The 18,444-nt window shown below is 67.5% G+C and overlaps 3 protein-coding genes across 10 annotated transcripts; 2 read left to right on the top strand and 1 right to left on the bottom strand.

Annotated features, from left to right (window-relative positions):
- The first annotated feature begins 405 nt into the window (after nt 1-405).
- Nucleotides 406-4,616, top strand: LOC134553593 (perilipin-3-like). Of its 7 annotated transcripts, none has more exons than XM_063403471.1 (8): nt 406-493; nt 1,365-1,426; nt 1,500-1,695; nt 1,923-2,005; nt 2,143-2,323; nt 2,729-3,204; nt 3,291-3,404; nt 3,578-4,382. In XM_063403471.1, exons 2-8 carry the CDS (start codon nt 1,376-1,378, stop codon nt 3,998-4,000), a joined length of 1,524 nt encoding a protein of 507 aa, XP_063259541.1. In that variant the 5' UTR covers nt 406-493; nt 1,365-1,375; the 3' UTR covers nt 4,001-4,382. The 7 variants fall into 7 exon arrangements, 6 of the variants coding, with proteins under 6 accessions (XP_063259541.1, XP_063259542.1, XP_063259543.1 ...); XM_063403472.1 differs by lacking the exon at nt 406-493 and adding an exon at nt 969-1,021; XR_010081108.1 differs by lacking the exon at nt 406-493 and adding an exon at nt 4,475-4,616 and having other exon boundaries at nt 1,316-1,426; nt 3,578-4,129.
- Nucleotides 4,617-5,087: 471 nt separating this feature from the next.
- LOC134553600 (perilipin-3-like) lies at nt 5,088-7,836 on the top strand. The gene is made up of 8 exons (XM_063403485.1): nt 5,088-5,189; nt 5,536-5,593; nt 5,806-6,001; nt 6,226-6,308; nt 6,389-6,671; nt 6,780-6,970; nt 7,057-7,179; nt 7,257-7,836. Exons 1-8 carry the CDS (start codon nt 5,089-5,091, stop codon nt 7,584-7,586), a joined length of 1,365 nt encoding a protein of 454 aa, XP_063259555.1. The 5' UTR covers nt 5,088; the 3' UTR covers nt 7,587-7,836.
- Nucleotides 7,837-8,606: 770 nt separating this feature from the next.
- HDGFL2 (HDGF like 2) lies at nt 8,607-18,364 on the bottom strand. 2 transcript variants are annotated; one of them, XM_063403448.1, is made up of 16 exons: nt 18,138-18,364; nt 16,365-16,441; nt 16,153-16,291; nt 14,413-14,592; nt 13,943-14,059; nt 13,730-13,801; nt 13,397-13,538; nt 12,787-12,862; nt 12,423-12,708; nt 11,640-11,734; nt 11,230-11,300; nt 10,810-10,880; nt 10,160-10,261; nt 9,861-10,074; nt 9,136-9,259; nt 8,607-8,985 (listed from the first exon to the last, which is right to left on the bottom strand). In XM_063403448.1, the coding sequence occupies exons 1-16, from the start codon at nt 18,207-18,209 to the stop codon at nt 8,904-8,906; spliced, it is 1,920 nt and encodes a 639-aa protein (XP_063259518.1). In that variant the 5' UTR covers nt 18,210-18,364; the 3' UTR covers nt 8,607-8,903. The 2 variants fall into 2 exon arrangements, with proteins under 2 accessions (XP_063259518.1, XP_063259517.1); XM_063403447.1 differs by having other exon boundaries at nt 8,607-8,988; nt 18,138-18,360.
- Nucleotides 18,365-18,444: the final 80 nt, after the last annotated feature.

The raw sequence follows: 18,444 nt of genomic DNA, 5'->3' as shown, positions 1-18,444 counted from the left end.
GGCGTTGGCTTCCTTGGGGCTGGGGACGCCAATCGTGGGGTCCCTTGGGGTGGGGACACCGGACTGGCGCCCATCGGGTTTCCTAGCACGGATTCACCTGGGTTGGGGACACTTGGAGAGGGTGGGGACAGCGGCCATTGAGTCCCTTGAGGCGGGAACGAGTGACACAGGGGACACCGGGGATGGGGATACCAGGGGTGGGGACAGCGGGGATGGGGACACCAGGGGTGGGGACACCTGGAGCGGGGCGGAACAGCGGCCCCGGGACACGTGAGAGCGGCGGTGTCGGGGCTGTCCCCGCCGCTGTCCCCGAGCGCCGCCACCGGCGCGCCCCGGCCGCAAGCCCCGCCCCCGCCACGCCCAGCCCTCCTCATTGGCGGATCTGGGCCCCGCCCCTTCGCTGATTGGCTCCCGCCCCCCGCGGGGCCGGGCTGGGCGGGGCCCGGGGTCGCGATTTCGCCCGGGGGTCGCGACAGAACCCCACCCCCACCCCGTGAGTACCGTGCCCGGGGCTGGGCGGGAGCGGGAGGGGGGGAAATGGGGCCGGGGGCGCCCCGGGGGGCTCCGGGGGGGCTCCGGGGGGGCTCCAGGTGGTCCCGGGGGGAGTACGGAGGTCCCCGGGGGCCTCCGGGGGGTCCGGGGCCGGTCGGGGGTTCCGAGGTGCCCGGAACACCCCAGAAAACACCAGAGAGACACCCCTAGAGACTTCCCGAGAAACTCCCCTAGAAACTCCCCGAGAAACTCAAGGGAACAAACGCAGGGTCCCAAGGGGACCTGTCCCCCACCGTGACCTGCCTGAAGCCCCCCGAACCCCCCCGGAGAGCACGGGGGCAGGCCGGGGGTGCCACGGGAGACCCCAAAGGGCAGAGGGGCTGCGAGGGCCGGGGGCGCTGCCGGGGATCGGGGGCGCTGCCGGGGGTCGGGGGGGACCCGCGGCTCGGCTCCCTCGGGCTCGGGGGCGGCCCCGGCCGAGGCGGCGGTGACGGGCGGCACGTCCCCAGCACTGGATTGCGACAGACAGGTCCAGTCTGGCTTCCCCTGAGTCACCCAAAACCCTCTCCCTGGCCCCAAGGGGGGTGTGGGGATCCCCGAGCGGGTAGGGGGATCCAAGAGGGGTTGAGGGTACCCAGGCCCCGTTTCCTGGCAGGGGAGAAGGCCAAACCTATCCCCAAACCCCTTTCAGACCCCTCCTAACACCCCCTGAGCCCCCAGAACCCGCCAACCGCTCCCACTCGGGTCATGGCTTGGTGGCTCTCAGCCCTCAGGGAGCAGGGGCTGGGAGAAGCTGAGGGTCTCATCCCCCGGGGGTCCCCCCCACTCTCACCCCCCCATGGCTCCCCAAAATCTCCCTCTTCCCGCCACAGCCGCCGCTGCCATGTCGGCCGAAGACGCCGCAGCTCCGGCGGAGGCCGAGCTGGAGACGAAGGTGGGGGATGCACAGAGGGTCCGGGGGGCTGGGGGTGCCTCTGGGGACCCCGATTGATTGTCCCCCCCCTCAGAGCGTGGTGAGCCGCGTGGCCAGCCTGGCCCTGGTGAGCTGCGCCTGCGGGGCCGTGGCCGCGGCGTACGGGCGCACCAAGCAGAGCCACCCGTGCGTGCGCTCCGTGTGCGCCGCCGCCGAGAAGGGGCTGAGGACGCTGAGGGCGGCAGCAGCGAGCGGGGCCCAGCCCCTCCTCACCCGCCTGGAGCCCCAGAGTGAGTGCGGGGGGCTCAGCCCCCCACGGGGATGGGGGACCCCGGAGCTGGCAGCGGGAGAGAGGGGACCTGGGCTCACATCTCCAGTTTGTGTCACCAGTGAATAAAAGGCTGGAGGAGCTGCAGGGTGGGAGGGGAAGCACCTCACAAGTTTTGGGGTACCCCAAACCCCCAGCAGAGCTCGCACAAGGCACAGGGTGCTAAACCCACCTGTTTCACATCTCCAGTTTCCACTGCCAACAAATTGGCCTGCAAAGGGCTGGACAAGCTGGAGGAGAAGCTGCCCATCCTGCAGCAGCCCCCCGAGAGGGTAACGGCACCGGGGGACACGGGCAGGGCCCCGCGCTGGGCGAGCAGCGGGGACACGCTGTCCCTGCGCTGTCCCTGCGCTGTCCCTGCGCTGTCCTTGCGCTGTCCCTGCGCTGTCCCTGCACTGTCCCCTCCCAGGTGGTGGCCGGGACCAGGGCGCTGGTGTGGGGCGCGGTGAGCGGGGCGGCGGCCGGGGTGCGCTCGGCGCTCGGGGCCGTGCTGGGCGCCCGCGTGGGGCGGCTGCTGGCCACGGGTGCCGTGCTGGGCACGCCGGGGGAGCTGCTGGGCCGGTGCCACCCCGGGACGCACGAGGAGCCGGGTGAGTGCCCACCACACCTCGGGGTGCCCTGCGGGGACCTCCCCCTGCCTTGGCATTGCCTGCTCATGGTGGCCCCGCAGTGGTGCAGGGCACTGAGGCCACCGTGACCCACGCAGGGGACAGTCCCTGTCGGGAGGACACGGGATGGCACTGGGTGAACTCTCACCTGGAAACTCAAAAGCAAATATAGTCCTGTGTGCCCGCCTGGGTATTTATAGCTTGGCACTGGGTGACACTAGGCAGAGCTGGCCCCATGTCACCACTGAGGTGACCGCAGAGGCCACCTGGCTTGGGGTGGCATCGCCACATGACCTGGTGGCCAAGCATCCTGTGGCTGCTGACACCGGCCTCGAGTGCCCAGCATAGGATGGCCCAGCCATGCTGCCCTCACCCCCGGTCCCACAGCAGCGGCGGCTGGCACGGAGGTGACCACGGGCACAGAGGTGACCACAGGCACGGAGGTGACCACGGGAACCGAGGTGACCACAGGCACAGAGGTGACCACGGGCACGGAGGTGACCACGGGCACGGAGGTGGCCAGGGGCACAGAGGTGACCAGGGGCACGGAGGTGGCCAGGGGCACAGAGGTGACCAGGGGCACGGAGGTGGCCAGGGGCACAGAGGTGACCACGGGCACGGAGGTGGCCAGGGGCACAGAGGTGACCAGGGCCCCAGAGGAGACCAGGGACACGGAGGTGACCAGGGACACGGAGGTGGCCGTGCAGGAGCAGCAGAGGCGGTGGCAGAGCTACTTTGTCCGCGTGGGCGCCCTGTCGGCCAGGCTGCCGCACCGGGCCCTGCGGCGCTCGCTGGGCGACCTGCAGCGGGCACGGCTCCGAGCCCAGCGGCTCCTGGCCCAGCTGCACCACGTCATCCGGCTGGTAAGGATGGGGCAGGGACCGTGCCAGCCCCGGGCCGGCCCCGGGCGCCCCCAGGTGTGCTCCCACCTGGCTGAACCTCCCCCCAGATCGAGGAGGGGCAGCAGGGCACGGACGGGCCCTGGCACAGCACCCGGGAGCACCTGCACGGGCTGTGGCTGGAGTGGAGCCAGCAGGATGCGGTGCCCATGGAGGACAACGAGGTAGGGGCGGGGGGACCGTGGGGGACCGACGGCTCCATCTGGAGAGGGTGGGGACAGCCGCCATTGAATCCTGTGAGGTGGGGACACCTGGGGTGGTGACACCTGGAGCAGGTGTGGGTCCATCGGGGGGGGCTGGGGTCCATCACCCCCAGCCCCCACTGCCCACCCCGCAGGTGGAGGCTCGGACCCTGGCCATGCTCCAGGGGCTCCTGCACCAGCTCCACGCCGCCTGCTCCCACCTGGCCGCCGGCGCCCGGGCGTTCCCCAGCAGCGTGCAGGAGACGGCGGGACACGTCCGGCACGGCGTGGAGGGCGTCCAGGCCTCCCTGGCCAGCGCCCGCTCCTTCCAGGACCTGTCGGGGCTGGTGCTGGCGCAGAGCCGGGACGCGGTGACGCGGGCACAGCTGAGCCTCGAGGGGCTGCTGGAGCACGTGGGGCAGCACACGCCCCTGCCCTGGCTCCTGGGACCTTTCGCCCCCGCGCTCGTGGAGTACCCGGAGGACGTCCCGGTGGATATGTCCAAGTGGGAGGGCTGTGACACCGTGGGGGGGACGCACCGGGTGCCCACGGCCCCCCAGGTCTGCAGCCAGCTCTGAGGCACTGGTGCTGCTGGGGGAGCGCCCACCCAGAGCCACGACCCCGAATCCCACCGGGAGCGAGGGGATGATGGAGCTGGGACCCGGCGTGGGACTCCTGCGGGGATGGTGACTCGTGGAGGACACACTGTGAGTCTGTCTGGCGGCCAGGGCTGCCCTCAGCCCCAGGAGCGCTGGGATTTCATGTCTTAACAGCCTCAAACCAGTTTAAAGAGGAGGAAAACAACTTTTTTGGCCTTAAAATGACTCAGAGTCTGCAGTGCTGTGGCAGAGTTACTGTGCCGCGCTCACCGGGGGGCTCTGCACGGGCGGCAGAGCGGTGGCACCCCCGGGGGGGGCTCAAAAGGGGGTGCTGGGGTGGGACAGCACCCAGATGGGACGGGACTCCACGGGGTGATGGGAGGAAGGGTGCCACAAGGTGCCAGGACGGCTGGACTGTGCCCCGCAGCTGTGTGGCACTGAACTTTGTCCCAGTTGTCACCATCGCGGGGCTGGGCTCGCCCGGGGTATCCCCGACGTCACAAGCGCAGCGTGGTCACAGCACCCCGGGGCGCTGCCGGAACCCACCGGGACCGCTTCGAGCACCTCCACCGGGCCAGGTGTGCGGGACCGCCGTGCTTGGGACCCGCACGAGGGGAGGGGGCGCTTGGGAGGGTCCGGGCAGGGCCTGTCCCGGGGATCGGTGCCAGGGGGGTCGGGGCGCGGGGGGAACCGGGGAGGCCTCCACTTCCGCGCTCGGGGTGTCACTGCGGCCGCACCCCGGGGAATCGGGTGGGCGTACACCGGTCCCGGGGGTGTCCGGTGCCCGGGGGGTGTCAGTGCAGCCCGGTCCCGGGGGATCCGGTACCGGGGAGGGGGGGTCAGTGCAGCTCCCGCCGAGGAATGGGGTCCCGGGGGTTCGATGCAGCCCAGTCCCGGTGCTGTGGGGGGGAACTCGGTGCAGGCGCTTCCGGGGGCTCGCCGCCCTCCCGGCCCCGGGGTTCGCCGCCCTCCCGGCCCCGGGGTTCGCCGCCCTCCCGGCCCCCCGCTCCCCGCGGTCGCTGCTCCCGGTCCGCCCCGGGCCGGCCCCGCTGGGCGGCTCCGGTCACATGCGCTCGGGGCGGGCTCCGGGCTATAAAGGGCGGCGGGGAGGAGCGGGGCGAGCCCGGAGCCGAACCGAGCGGAGCAGAACCGAGCCCAGCTGCACGCGGTGAGCACGATCCGGGGCCGGTCCGCGATCCCGGTTCCGATCCCGATCGCAACCCCAGTTCCCATCGCAATCCCTGAACCGATCGCGATCCCGGTCCTGTTCCCGATCACAATCCCAGTCCCGGTCCCGGTCCCGGTCGCAATCCTGGTCCCGATCGCGATCCCGGTCCCAATCCCGCCTGTGATCCCGGTCGTGATCCCGGCCCCAGGGACCCCCCTGTCCCGGGTTTTTCCAACCCCGTGGGAGCTGCCCCGTTCCGGGGGGGTAACTTGGGGTCCCCCTTCGGGAGGCAGGAGGGGGCGTTGGGGGGGCCTGGCCCCACTCACGCTCCCGTCCTGTGTCCCAGTCCCACCATGGCCACCAGCGAGCCCTCACCGGCGCAGCCCAAGGCGGAGGAGCAGCAGGTCAGTGCGGGCAAGGCGGGGGAATCTGGGGGGCTCCACGGGGTCCCTGCTTGGAGGGGTCGGGGTTATCCCAGCTTCCGATGGGCTTGGAGAGTCACGGGAGCACCCCCAAACCATCCCCGTGGTGTTGGGCACACACAGCACACCCCGTTCCCAGAGAGATTTGGGGATCCCTCACCCCCGGGCTCACCCTGAGCCCTTCTGGCCCCCAGAGCCTCGGGACACGTGTGGCCAACCTGCCCCTGGTGAGCTCTGCCTACGACATGGTGTCCTCTGCCTACGCCTGCACCAAGGAGAGCCACCCGTGCGTGCGCTCCGTGTGCGACGCCGCCGAGAAAGGGGTGAAGACGCTGACGGCGGCGGCCGTGAGCGGGGCCCAGCCCCTCCTCACCCGCCTGGAGCCCCAGAGTGAGTGCGGGGGACCCCAGAGCTGGCTCTGACCGAGGCAGCGGGAGAGGGAGGGCCTGGGTTTGTGTCTCTGGTTTGTACGGACAAGGAATAAACGGCTGGAGAATCTGGAGGAAAAGATGTGGGGGCAACACCCCCTGAATTTCGGGGTGGTGGAAAACCTGGCCCCAGCAGAGCTCCTGCAAGGCACAGGGTGCTAAAGCCACCTCTTTTCACATCTCCAGTTTCCACCGCCAGTGGATTGGCCTGCAAAGGGCTGGACAAGCTGGAGGAGAAGCTGCCCATCCTGCAGCAGTCCCCCCAGCAGGTACCGGGGTGGGCTGGGGTGGGTGGGCAGCACACTCGGGGCCCCCCCAGTGCTTAACAGAGCTTCGTGTGTCCACCCAGATCATCTCGGACACCAAACTGCTGGTGACCTCCACGGTGACAGGGGCCAGGGACGCAGTGTCCAGCACCGTGGCCGGGGCCAGGGATGCGGTGACCAGCCGAGTGACCGGGGTGATGGACATGACCAAAGGGGCCGTGCAGGGCGGCGTGGAGCTGACCAGGTCTGCGGTCAGCAGCGGCGTCAGCTCCGTGAGCCAGATCGTGGCCAGCGGGGTGGGCTCCGTGCTGGGCAAGTCGGAGGAGCTGGTGGACCATTACCTGCCCATGACGGATGAGGAGCTGGGTGAGCAGCAGATCCCAACCCTCCAGAGAGGGTGGGCACAGCCTGGGCAGAGCAGGGGAGGCTCTGTGGGGTGGTGCTGGCACCCCCTGAGCAGCTCCTGTCCCACAGCCAAGCTGGCCACGGCCGTGGAGGGCTTCGAGCCGGAGCAGCAGAGGCAGCAGCAGAGCTACTTCGTGCGCCTGGGCTCCCTCTCCTCCAAGGTGCAGCACCGAGCGCTGCAGCACTCCCTGGGCAAGCTGCAGAGCGCCCGCCAGAGCACCCAGGACCTGCTGGCCCAGCTCCAGCGCACCCTCGACCTGGTAGGACCCAGCCCCGCGCCCCCTGTGCCACCCCGGGGTGGCCCCTGGTGGTCCCCCCACCCAGCCGGGCTGTGCCCCTCTCCCAGGTGGAGAACCTGAAGCAGGGCGTGGACCAGAAGCTGCAGGGAGGGCAGGAGAAGCTGCAGCAGCTGTGGCTGGAGTGGAGCAAGAAGCAGCCGGGCGGTGGCAAGGAGCAGCTGCCACCGGAGGTAGGAGCAGGGCCGGGGGTCCCCAGGGTGTCCCCCGGGGGTGTCCCCCAGCCCTCAGCCCCCGTGTCCCCCCGCAGGCGGTGGAGTCGGGCACGCTGACCATGCTGCAGGGCCTGAGCCAGCAGCTGCAGAGCTCCTGCCAGCCCTTGGTGTCCGGCCTGCAGGGCCTCCCCGCCAGCATCCAGGACACGGCGGGGCAGGTCCAGCACAACGTGCAGGAGCTGCGGGCGGCGCTGGCCTCGCTCAGCTCCCTGCAGGACGTGACGGGCCCGGTGCTGGCGCGGGCCCGCAGCCACGCCACCACGGCCCGGCAGCTGCTGGACGAGCTGGTGGAGCGAGTGGCCTCCAGCCCCCCCCTGACGTGGCTGGTGGGACCCTTCGCCCCCTCGAAGGTGGAGCTGGAGTAGCAATTCCGGGCTGCTTCTCCCCAAAATCGCCTCGTTAGGAGCCTTTGCTGAACCCCCCCTGCCCCACACCTCGTGCCTGCCTCTGCGGGGACCCCCCTGCCTGCCCCAGCTCTGTCCCTTGTCCCCTTGCTGGGGACCTGCAGTTTCGTGCCTTGGCTGCCCCAAGTGCCTCTCGGGGGTCCCCCCTGTCCTCAGTGCCTTCACACCCCCGGCCTTTCACAAAAAACAATAAATTCCCATTAGTTTTGCACTGGACTGAGGCTTCTTTGGGGGCGTGGAGGGAGGAATTGAGCTCTGGAGGAACAACCTGAGCCCCCATTCCCCAGACAGCGCCCCCAGCCTGTCCCTGCCGTCGTGGAGACCTGGCAGGACCTGGCAGGACCTGGCAGTGGGATCAGGAGCGGGGTCCTGGAAGGGGCCTCCCCCTTCCCGGCAGTTGGGCAAGAGGCACTCGGGATGTTTTGGGCTTTATTTGGGTCTTGTTTAGAGCGAGTGTGAAATCAGGCCTGGAAAAAGAAAAGGCCAAGAGTCCCCAGGGCAGAGTTACTGCACCCTGCGAGGGGGGGCCGGGGAGCCTCCCCGGGGTCGGCACAAAGAGGAGGCGGCGCCGGGCGGAGCCGGGAATTCTTTATTGGACACGGACAAAAGCTCGGGAGCCTTGCAAAAGAGCAGAGAGACCAACACTGAGCTGCTGCCCAGCGTGGGCAGCACCGTGCCAAGGTCAGTTCCTCCCTGGCACAGTGAGGAGAGAACACACCCTTTTTACCCTGTTTTTACCCCAAGAAGTTGGTGCTGAGCTGTGGTGCCACCCCTGGGGCTGAGGGATCCGGCTCCAGCAGCTGCCTCTGGGTGCAGAGAGGATCATGATGGGGAAGGGGCTTGGAGCAGCCCCTGAGTGCCCGATCCTGCTCAGAGGGAGGTTGGGGACCCATGGGGAGTTTTCCAGCCCTGACCCTGGGCAGGGGGTTAAGGTCTTCCCCTCGTCCCAGAGATGCCTCAAGAAAGAGACACTGGGCTTCCTTCTGTTTTTCATTAGAAAACCTTTTATATTCATTTCATGTCGGTTGAAATCACAAGAAATTAGGTAGGAGGGGAAAAAAAAAACAAAACAAAATTAAAAACAAGAGGGGGGGACAAATACAGACACCAGCACAGCCCCCCCGCGGGCGGTGCCTCCGCAGGGACGGGGCACGGGACAGACCAAGGACTACGGTGGGATTTAGTGAAGTGACTCAGGCAGGGGACGAGGCAGAGGCTGCTCTCCCTTCACAGCCTCTCCTCCTCCTCCTCCTCCTCCTCCAGGTGGGAGCTGCTTCCTCAGCTCTCCTCCTCCTCCTCATCCGCAGCCTCCGACTCCCCCCGAGCTCGCTCCGGCCCGGCCTTGGGATAGTCCTGGACACTGCTGGGGGAGAGCAGGGCCAGGGAGAGCTCAGCCCCCGCCCCTCTGCCTCCCCCAGCCCCTGCCCCCCAGCTCAGCTCCCTCCCAGGCTGGGGGACCCCTTCCACACCCCACAGGATGCCCCCAAATCCTGCCCTGCCCCACACTCACTTGTTGTGGGGCTCCTCTGTGGGTGCCTCCAGCTCCCCAGCTCCTGGCCCTTGGCTCTTGTCCTTCTCCTCTGTGCCCTCTGACTTTTGGGACAGGGATTCACCATTCACAGGACCTGACAGGTCTGAAGGGAAGAGAGAGAGGTTCGGGCTCTTGGATCCCCTCATCCATCCTGACCCTCGTGGGCTGAGGATCCACGGCCACAGGTTGTCACTGGAGGGGACCCCAGGACTGGGCTGTCCCCCACAGCTGCCACAAGGGCCCGAAAACCTCCATCCTCCAGCCCAGAGGCACGGTCAGGGTGGATTTTCCCTGCCAGTTCCTCTGGGAAGGCTCTTGCAGCATCACCAGGATGGCCCCAGGCAGGGACCTGGCTCCGAGGGTGGAAGATCCCGGTCACACTCCCTGAGCAAACCCTGAGCCAGTGTCCAGGGACATCTCCACATTCCTTCATGCCTGGACCAGAGCTCAGGCTGGCAGGGAGGAGCCATCCTGAGCCAAAAACCAGCGTGGAGGCCCCCAGAGCCCGGGCGTGGGCTCGAGGTTTGCCCTCTGCCCTCACTGCGTTCCCCATCCAGCCCTGGCACTCCAGCAGGGCCTGCAGGAGCTGATCCCTCCCCCACGGGGCCACAGCCACCTCCCCGTGTCCCCAGCAGGATGGGACATGCCCCGAGGAGGGGGCTGCGACACGCCCAGACGTGTTCAGGGACGTTCAGGAGCGTTACCAGCGTTTGTCTCCTCCTCCCCCTTCTCGTTCTGTGTCTCTGCTCCCGACAGCTTCTCCTGGCCCTTCTCCGCCTCCCCCTTGTCCTTTTCGGGCCCAGCCTTGTTGCCTTTCTGGATGGATTCCATCTTTGGTCCCAGCACACGCGACTTCAACCGGGTGTAGACCTCGGCCGCTTTCTCCATCACGTCCTTGTTGGCTTTGTAGCGGCGGATCTGCCCCGGGAGGAGGAGGAGGGACCCTGAGGCAGGGCCAGCCCGGCTCCGCTGGCCCCAGGCAGGGCTCAGCCCTCTGCTCTACCTTCTTGAGCGTGGCCACCACGTCCGTGTGCTTCTGGAGGATGTGCGAGGTGACCTGGAGCGTGCCCAGCTCCTCCAGTGCGTTCAGACACCGCTTGATGTCCTGCAGGACAGCACCGGCATCAGGAGCTGCCCTGGGGGCACCCGGGACCCCCAGCGCCCCGGAGGGAGGAGGAGCAGCATTCCCGGGTATCCCAGCCCAGGGGAGGATGAGGAGGAGCATTCCCGGGTATCCCAGCCCAGGGGAGGAGGAGGAGCAGCATTCCCGGGTATCCCAGCCCAGGGGAGGATGAGGAGGAGCATTCCCGGGTATCCCAGCCCAGGGGAGGAGGAGGAGCAGCATTCCCGGGTATCCCAGCCCAGGGGAGGAGGAGGAGCAGCATTCCCGGGTATCCCAGCCCAGGGGAGGAGGAGGAGCAGCATTCCCGGGTATCCCAGCCCAGGGGAGGAGGAGGAGCAGCATTCCCGGGTATCCCAGCCCAGGGGAGGATGAGGAGGAGCATTCCCGGGTATCCCAGCCTAGGGGAGGAGGAGGAGCAGCATTCCCGGGTATCCCAGCCCAGGGGAGGAGGAGGATGAGCATTCCCGGGTATCCCAGCCAGGCAGGGACAGCAGGGACACCCCGGGCCAGGCCACGCCCTGGGCACTCACTGGGTTATCCACCTTCAGCGCAAACTTGATCTCACTGTGCAGTTTCTGGAGCTTCTCTTCCACTGTGGGCTCTGGAGCAGAGGGAGGGACACAGGCCGAGGTGTCAGGGCAGCAGCAGAGCCCACGGCCCTGCCCAGAGCCCAGGATGTGCTCAGGGCCTGGAACCAGTCCCAGGCAGGGGTTTGTGTCCTCCCACATCTCCAAAGCTGAGCACAGCCCCAGGAATGTCTCTGGAGAGGAGGGACTGGGGTGTGCCAGGAGAGAGGGGATCCCAGGGAAGCGATCCTGGGATCAGCAGTGCTGGGAAAAGCCCTGGCACAACCTCACTGATCCCTCCCTGTCCCAGGGATGGGGGAACCAAGCCTGGAGCCCTCCCCTCCCTCTCCTCCCCTCTGTGACGGGAGGCAGTGGCTCTCTCACCCTTTTTCTTCTCCATCCTCCTCTCGGGGATCGGGTCGGATTTCTTCCGGCCTCGTTCCACTTTCAGAGGTCTGTGGGAAGGGCAGGAAAAGGGAAGGTGGCTGTGGTGAACCCTCTGCTCCCCACTGGGGTGACGGCACTGCCTGGAGCATCCAAGACCCCTCCACCCTGTGCCCCAGCTTCCCAGGAATGCAGACAGGAAAGAAAACACCACAGAATCTCATCCTGCTAACCCCCAACAGCTCCTGCAGCCCCTTCAGCTCAGGAGGAGGGGGGAACCAGCCCAGCCCCTCTGCAGGGGCTGCAGCCCCACCAGCCCCATGCCCACCCCGGGGTGCCAGGGCTGGGCCGTGCAGGGACAGCCCCACTCCCGGAGGGGAGGGCAGGCAGGGGGAGGTGCAGATGCTGACTTGTTCCGTGGCTTCTCCTCCGCTCGGCCCCTCTTCTCCTTCTGGTTTGGTTTCCTTGACAACTCCGAGGGCTGCTTCTTCGCCGGCTTCTTTACCTTGGAGGAGAGAACAATGCAGGGAGAGCGGCAGAGCCCTCCCTGCTGCGGCGCACACGGAGCCACGGCCACGCCACAGCGGCGCCCACGGCCACCCCACGGCCACCCCATGGCCCAGGACACCCCACGGCCACCCCATGGCCCAGGACACCCCACGGCCACCCCACGGCCCAGGGCACCCCGACCCAGAGCACAGGGTCACCCCATGGCCCAGGGGCACCCCATGGCACAGGGTCACCCTACACGCTCCCAAAGGTACCAGGGGACAGTGGAGCAAACCCCATGACTGTGGTGGATCTTGGAGATCATGGAATGGCTTGGGTTGGAAGGGGACACAAAGCTCATCCCCATCCATGGCAGGGACACCTCCCCCTGTCCCAGGGTGCTCCCAGCCCTGTCCAGCCTGGCCTTGGCACCGCCAGGGATCCAGGGGCGGCCACAGCTGCTCTGGGCACCCCGTGCCAGATGTGAGGCCACAGCTGGATGAGGCACCCTGGGCCAGGGGAAGAGCTCCCACTCCAAGGCATGGATATGCCATGGACACAACCCTTCCCAACAGCGTGTGGGCAGCTGCAGGTGACCCAAGACCACGAGAGCACGTTCCTGCCACTCCTGGAGGTCCCTGGTGGCCTGCAGGGAGGTGACAGGTTGCCCATCCACGCCCAGGCCCCCACGGCTCCACACTCACCTCCTTCTCGTGCTCCAGCTCAGAGTCCGAGGAGGACGGAGCCTTGGCCCGGCCTCTCCGGCCCTTTTTGGCCGTTTCATCCTCGGCGCTGCTGTCCGAGTCCGAGCGCACCTCCTCGCCCTTCTCCGCCTTCTCCTTCCTCTTCTCCTTCTCCTCCTTCTCCTGCTCCCGGAGCCGGCGGATCTCCTCCTCCTGCTCCCTCTTCCTCTTCTCCTCCAGCTCCCGCCGCCGCTCCTCGTCCCGCCGCTTCCACTCGCTGATGCGATCCACGTCGCTGTCGCTGTCGCTGCCAGGACAGGCCAGGCTGGGACCCCTGTGTGACCCCGGCCTGGCCCAAGGGTGGCAGTGTCCCCGCCGAGCTCACCTGTCACTGCTGGAGCTGCTGGGGACACGCTCCGGCTTCGGTTTCCTGCCCCGGGGCTTGGGAGGGGCTTTCTCAGCTGCAAGACAACAGCAACACGTTCACAGGAGCCCTGCAGGTCCCTCTGGTAAAACAGCCCCGGGCTGGGGAGGCAGAGGGGTTCTGGAATGTGCTCACAATTCAGGATGAGACCCCAGAGCCTTGGGAATGCCCGAGCTCCCACACTCCCACCCTGAGGTGGCAGGAGCAGGGGCAGGGGCAGGAGCGGGAGAAGGAGCAGGAGCAGGAGCAGGAGCAGGAGCAGGAGCAGGGGCAGGAGCAGGAGCAGGGGCAGGGGCAGGAGCGGGAGAAGGAGCAGGAGCAGGAGCAGGAGCAGGAGCAGGAGCAGGAGCAGGAGCAGGAGCAGGAGCAGGAGCAGGAGCAGGGGCAGGAGCAGGAGCAGGGGCAGGGGCAGGAGCGGGAGAAGGAGCAGGAGCAGGGGCAGGGGCAGGGGCAGGGGCAGGGGCAGGGGCAGGAGCAGGGGCAGGAGGAGCAGGGGCAGGGGCAGGAGGAGCAGGGGCAGGAGGAGCAGGGGCAGGGGCTTGGGCAGGAGCAGCAGCAGCCCTGGGGGTACCTGGCTTGCGGCCCCGTGGTGCCTTTTTCACCGACACGTCCGAGTCCGAGTCGGAGTCTGACTTGGTCATGTCCACGGTGGCGTTGCCCATCCCCAGGTCCGAGTCCCCTTTGGAGTCGGAGTCAGAGCCAGACTCCACTTTCTGCAGGCAGAGAGCGGGGCTGGCAGGGAGGGTGCCCGTGGGGTGGCACTGCCCCGATCCCAGCAGTGTCCTGGATCCCGGCATGCCCAGCCCCAGCAGGTCACCAAGAGATCAGCGAGGCCCCTGCAGGTGCTCCAGTCACCCCCAGCTCCTTCCTCCCCACAGCCTCCTCCACATTAGGGGTCCTTTACCTTCTTCCTCCTCCCTGCTGCCGGCATCCTCCGTGGAGCCCGAGCCACTGGCTTCTTTTCAGGAGTGAAATCCTGGAGGAAAACAGAAATATGAGGAAATGTGGAACAGTGTCAAAGCGGTATCAAGCCAGTCAGGTTCCCTCCAGCCTCTGCCCCAGTCCCACAGGGATGTTCTCTCCAGCACCCTGCCAGTGGATCCCCAGATCCTCTCACCTGGTCACTGGTTTTTTCTGACTCAGAAGACGTTTCTGAGTTCTCCTCCTCTGTGACAGAGGGGCTGCCCTGATCCAAGTCACTGGAGGATTTCCGAGGCCGTTTTGTCACAGGCATCTGCCAAAGGAGAGGTGGCAAGCTGAGAGAAGCCCACTCCTTCTCCAGCCACCGTGGAAAGCAATTGCTTCCTGGGAAGGGCTTTCTCCAACCCTTCCCAACCGACCCTGCAAGGGCTGCACTCAGATCTGCAGCTCTGCATCCTCCTCCAGGCTGCAAACCCCGCCAGGCTTGGCCACCCCACAGGCATCATGAGACCCCCAAAACCAGGCTGGGCCCCATTTCCCAGGGGAGAATCCAGAGGGAGTTGTTTTCTCCACCACGTTCTGCTGAGGTGGATCCAAGGAAAGCTCCGCGATGCAGCCACCGTGTCCCCTGGCGGGGCCACCCCCCTGTCCCAAGCCCACGCTCACCTTCATGGCCAGGGACTTCCTCTTGAGCCCGCTGTGGTCGCTGCCTCGGTCCGAGTCCTCGTCGCTGTCCACCTTCTCCGTGGGCCCCGTGGCCATGGCGGGGTCGTCGTCGTCGTCCCCGGCGTCGCTCCCCGCCATGGGGTCGTTCTCGGGGACGTCGCTGTCGGAGGAGCTGGCGGGCTAAAGGCAGCGGGAGGACAGCGGGGTTAGGGGGGCCTGGGGGGCATCTGGGGGCAGGAGAGGAGGGAGAGGGGGCACCGAGGGTGGGTAGAGAAGGAGGGCAGAGCTGGGTGTGCAGAGCAGTGCGGGGCAGCCTCTCCTCCCAGCAGCTCCGGACAATGCCACCAGCCCTTCCCACAGCCCCTCAGCCCCGCTCCCAGAGCGCCTGTGACACATTCCCGGGGTGCTGCTGCCTCGCTGCCCTCTGCCCCCCATCCTCACGCCCTGCCAGAATCCCTGGAGCAGCCTGGAGCCGGGACAGAGCCCGGCCCTCCCCTGCCCTGACGGCGCCAGACAAGCCGCGGTGGCTGCTTCAGCCTCTCCTTCTGCCTCCGCTCGGATCAGGCTCCTCCTGTCCTCTTCGCACGCCTTCCCCACGGGAAGGGCCCTCACAAGGTCCAGTGCCCACCGTGCTCCTCCCAGGGGGGATCTCCTGTGTCCTGCTCCCTGAAGGTCTCCTTGTTTCTCCAGCCCATCGGGAGGTTCCTCACACGGGGACATCACACCCCAACTTCATCTTCTGGGCTGCTCATCTGTGTGTGGCAGCACTGTCATTCCCAGAGCCGCGGTTCTTCCAGCTGCAGAGCCTCTCCTCACTCCTGGCTGCTCCTGGCTTCACTCAGGTCTCAAAGCCAAGGGAACTTCAGTGTCTTCTGCTTTCGCCCACAGCACGCAGTGGGTGTTGGTGAGCCCCAGCCCCGCGGGTCCCTCATCCCTGAAGGGAGCTCCCAGCGGATTCCTGGCCATGGCAGCTGCTGCCTCCTTCACCACCACCAATCTCCAGGTTCTCAAGCACCTCCACAGCCTCACCCTACCCTACATCCACAGTTTTGGGTGGCCCATTTTCCAACCCCTGCCCTCAAACCACAGCCTCACTCCTGCCCCAGCCATGGCACGGCCCAGGGGCTCCTTCCCTGCAGCTGCTGACCTGCAGGGACCACCCCGACCTTGCAGCCCACCCTGCAAACCCTCCTCTGCCTCTTCAGCCCCACAAAGCTGACGCCTCCTGTGACGATCTCTACAGAATAAATCAGATCCCAATCATGGCCATGGATGCCCCCACGAGCAGATGACAGAGAGCTGTTCCCCGGCCTGGCCCACTCCAAATCCCACTGGAGGCACAGGGACCTCGGGAACGGATGGAGAAGGGGACTTTCCAAAGTCCTTGAGCAGATCCAGGCACAAGCAAGCCTCAATTCTTGCTCTGAAAACAGAATCTTCATGATTTTTGGCAAGCAGCACAAAGCACGACCCCAGTTCCAGCACGACAGCAGGGCAGAAGCTCCTTCCTCCAGAGCAAGTGGGAACTTCCAGTGCTCCTGGAAGCCCGAGGGAAACCCCTCCATGGAGGAAGATGAGGACAGCAGCCTCCCTGAGCAAGGGCAAGGGCAGGGAAGGAGAGGGGAGCTAATTCCACCCCAAGGAAGCCAAGCTGGAAGCTGGAAGCAATCGGCACGGCAGCGAGGAGAAGCAGAGACAGGAGGAGTGGCAGGCCCCGTGCCCTGCCCAGCCCACACTCACCGCAGGGGCACTGTAACTGGCATGGGGGTTGTTCTGGATTTCCCACAAGCCCTCGTTGAAGCCTTTTCTCTTGTTTGGTTTCCCGTATTTGTCTTTGTACTTTTCGTAAGGGAACAGATCTTTAGGGCCCAAGAAGGCGCTGGAGAGAGACAAAGCAGAGGTGAGGCCGGGGCGGCGGCGGGGCCCGGCGGGGGGAGCGGGGCGGCGCTTACGTCTCGTGGGTGCCGAAGAAGAAGATGGGGTACTTGTTCGGGGGGGGTTTCACGGCGCCGTCCGCGATGTCGTCGATCTGAAAGGAAACCCAAAGCAGCAGCAGGTCAGAGACAGCGCTGACGCGTCCTCAGCCCCGGCACGCGGCGTCGGGTCCGGCACCCGCTTGGAGCCAAGCGCGGCAGGAAAGCACCCGGACGGGCCCTGGCTACGGCGCCCAGTCCCTGGGGATGGCTACAGAGCAACGGGGAGGATCCGGCACCGAGGTCTTGTGGGCAACGCGGGCCTTGTGCCGCTCCCCCGGGATCCACGGCCGGGCCCGGTGGGCGAGCAGGGTCCGTCCTGGCGGGCGCCCGGCCGCAGGGAAAGCCCCGCTCCGGCCGGACACCCCGTCTTCTGCGCTCCGGGCGCTCTGGGCGAGGGCAGGGGGAGCCTCGGGGAGGTGCTGGGGAGGTCTTCGGGGCGGGGGGACCCTTCCCCAACAAGCAAGCGAGCTAAAGCGGAGGGGCTGTCCTGGCAGGAGCGGCAGTCCCGGGTCTCACGGCGAGGTGCAGCCAAGCGGTGTCAGCTCCCTGAGCTCCCCGATCCCACACGGTTCCACCTGCCAGCCTCTTCCCATCCAAGGGAGCTCGGCTGCTCCCGGGACCCCGCAGAGCCCCCAGGCACCCCCAGCTGAGCACATCCCAAAGCAGCTCCCGCTCCACAGGAGCCCGGCGGCACGGCGCTGTCACCAGTGGCACCAGTGTCCCCCTCCCCAGACACTGCAGCATCCCAAAGAACCCCCAAAGCACAGCAGCACCCGCAGATCCCGCACCGTGAGCACCCACAGCAGCCCCGCCATGCCACACGCAGTGTCCCCTCACTGTCCCCAACACGGGACAGAGCCCAGGCCCCCATGGGATGGCAGGATCCCATCCCAGTGCAGGATCCCACACCAGTGCAGGATCCCATCCCAGTGCAGGATCCCATCCCAGTGCAGGATCCCTTCCCAGGGCAGGATCCCATCCCAGTGTAGGATTCCAGGATCCCATCCCAGTGCAGGATCCCAGTGCAGGATCCCAGTGCAGGATCCCATCCAGGCCAGGATTCCATCCCAGGGCAGGATCCCAGGATCCCATCCCACCCCAGGATCCCATCCGGGATCTCCGAGCCAGTGCTGGACCCTCAGCCCGCTGCAGCTGCTGATGGGGGTCCCCATTCCAGGACTGGGCCCCATCCCAGTGGAGGTGCTGGACTGGGACCTCCCATCCCGGGATGGACACCCCGCACTGGTACCGGCCCCATCCCAGTACAGGACACTCCGATCCAGTTCGGGAGCCGGGATGTGGCCCCACGTCCCAGTCCGTGCGCAGGGACAGGCCCCTCACGCCACCACCGGATCACCGTGACAGACACCGGTATGGGCCCCGTCCCGAACGGGACACCCGTCCCGGTACAGAGCCTGCCGTCCCGGTACCGTCACAGCAGGTCCAGAGCGGTACCAGCGCCCCATCCCGGCACGGGCGGCCCGTCCCGGTGCGGTCCCGCTATGGCATCTCCATCCCGCTGCGCGTTCCCACGCCGGTACCGCGTCCCCATCCCGCCACGGGCTCCCCATCCCGGCACAGGTACCGTTATGGGGCCTCCATCCCGGCACGGGCTCCGCTCCGGGGACGGGGGTCGGTGCGCGGCCCCATCCCGCCTCCAGCCCCGCTCCCGATCCCGCCCCCATCCCGCTCCGGGACCCCCGCCCCCCTCCCGGTCCGTCCCCCCGCGGCGCGGCCCCGCGGGCTCACCCGGGCCGGCCAGTGCGGGTAGCCCTTCATCTTGGCGAAGACGAGGTCCCCGGGTTTGAAGCTGTGTGGCATGGCGGCACCGGGGGCACCGGGCGCGGGCAGGCCCAGCCCAGGCCGCGGCAGCACCGGGCAGGCGGCGGGGGCGGCCCGCACCGCACGGCACGCAGGATGTCCCGCCTCCGGCCGCGACCGCGCCGCCCATTGGCTCCGCCGCACATCTTTCAGCTCGTCCGACCAATAGGAGCGAGGCGGTGGCGCGGCGGGATAACGGGATTGGGCCGCGCCGCCGGAGGCGCCGAAGCGGGGG

Source organism: Prinia subflava, chromosome 8 (genome assembly GCF_021018805.1).
Source record: "Prinia subflava isolate CZ2003 ecotype Zambia chromosome 8, Cam_Psub_1.2, whole genome shotgun sequence".
In the NCBI taxonomy this organism is placed as follows: Eukaryota; Metazoa; Chordata; class Aves; order Passeriformes; family Cisticolidae; genus Prinia; species Prinia subflava.
The sequence above is the reverse complement of the archived record's forward strand: the minus strand, read 5'-3'. Positions and strand labels throughout refer to the sequence as shown.

Excerpts from the sequence above, each read along its gene's own strand:
- LOC134553593 (XM_063403468.1), top strand. The coding sequence starts at position 1,331 with ATGGCTCCCCAAAATCTCCCTCTTCCCGCCACAGCCGCCGCTGCCATG. Across the intron at positions 1,696-1,922 it reads CACCCGCCTGGAGCCCCAGA|TTTCCACTGCCAACAAATTG; the intron begins GTGAGTGCGGGG and ends TCACATCTCCAG. Across the intron at positions 2,324-2,728 it reads CGGGACGCACGAGGAGCCGG|CAGCGGCGGCTGGCACGGAG; the intron begins GTGAGTGCCCAC and ends CCGGTCCCACAG.
- LOC134553600 (XM_063403485.1), top strand. The coding sequence starts at position 5,089 with ATGCGCTCGGGGCGGGCTCCGGGCTATAAAGGGCGGCGGGGAGGAGCG. Across the intron at positions 5,594-5,805 it reads CCAAGGCGGAGGAGCAGCAG|AGCCTCGGGACACGTGTGGC; the intron begins GTCAGTGCGGGC and ends TCTGGCCCCCAG. Across the intron at positions 6,309-6,388 it reads TGCAGCAGTCCCCCCAGCAG|ATCATCTCGGACACCAAACT; the intron begins GTACCGGGGTGG and ends GTGTCCACCCAG.
- HDGFL2 (XM_063403447.1), bottom strand. The coding sequence starts at position 18,209 with ATGCCACACAGCTTCAAACCCGGGGACCTCGTCTTCGCCAAGATGAAG. Across the intron at positions 16,442-18,137 it reads ACCCGCACTGGCCGGCCCGG|ATCGACGACATCGCGGACGG; the intron begins GTGAGCCCGCGG and ends GTTTCCTTTCAG. Across the intron at positions 10,881-11,229 it reads GAGGATGGAGAAGAAAAAGG|AGCCCACAGTGGAAGAGAAG; the intron begins GTGAGAGAGCCA and ends CCTCTGCTCCAG.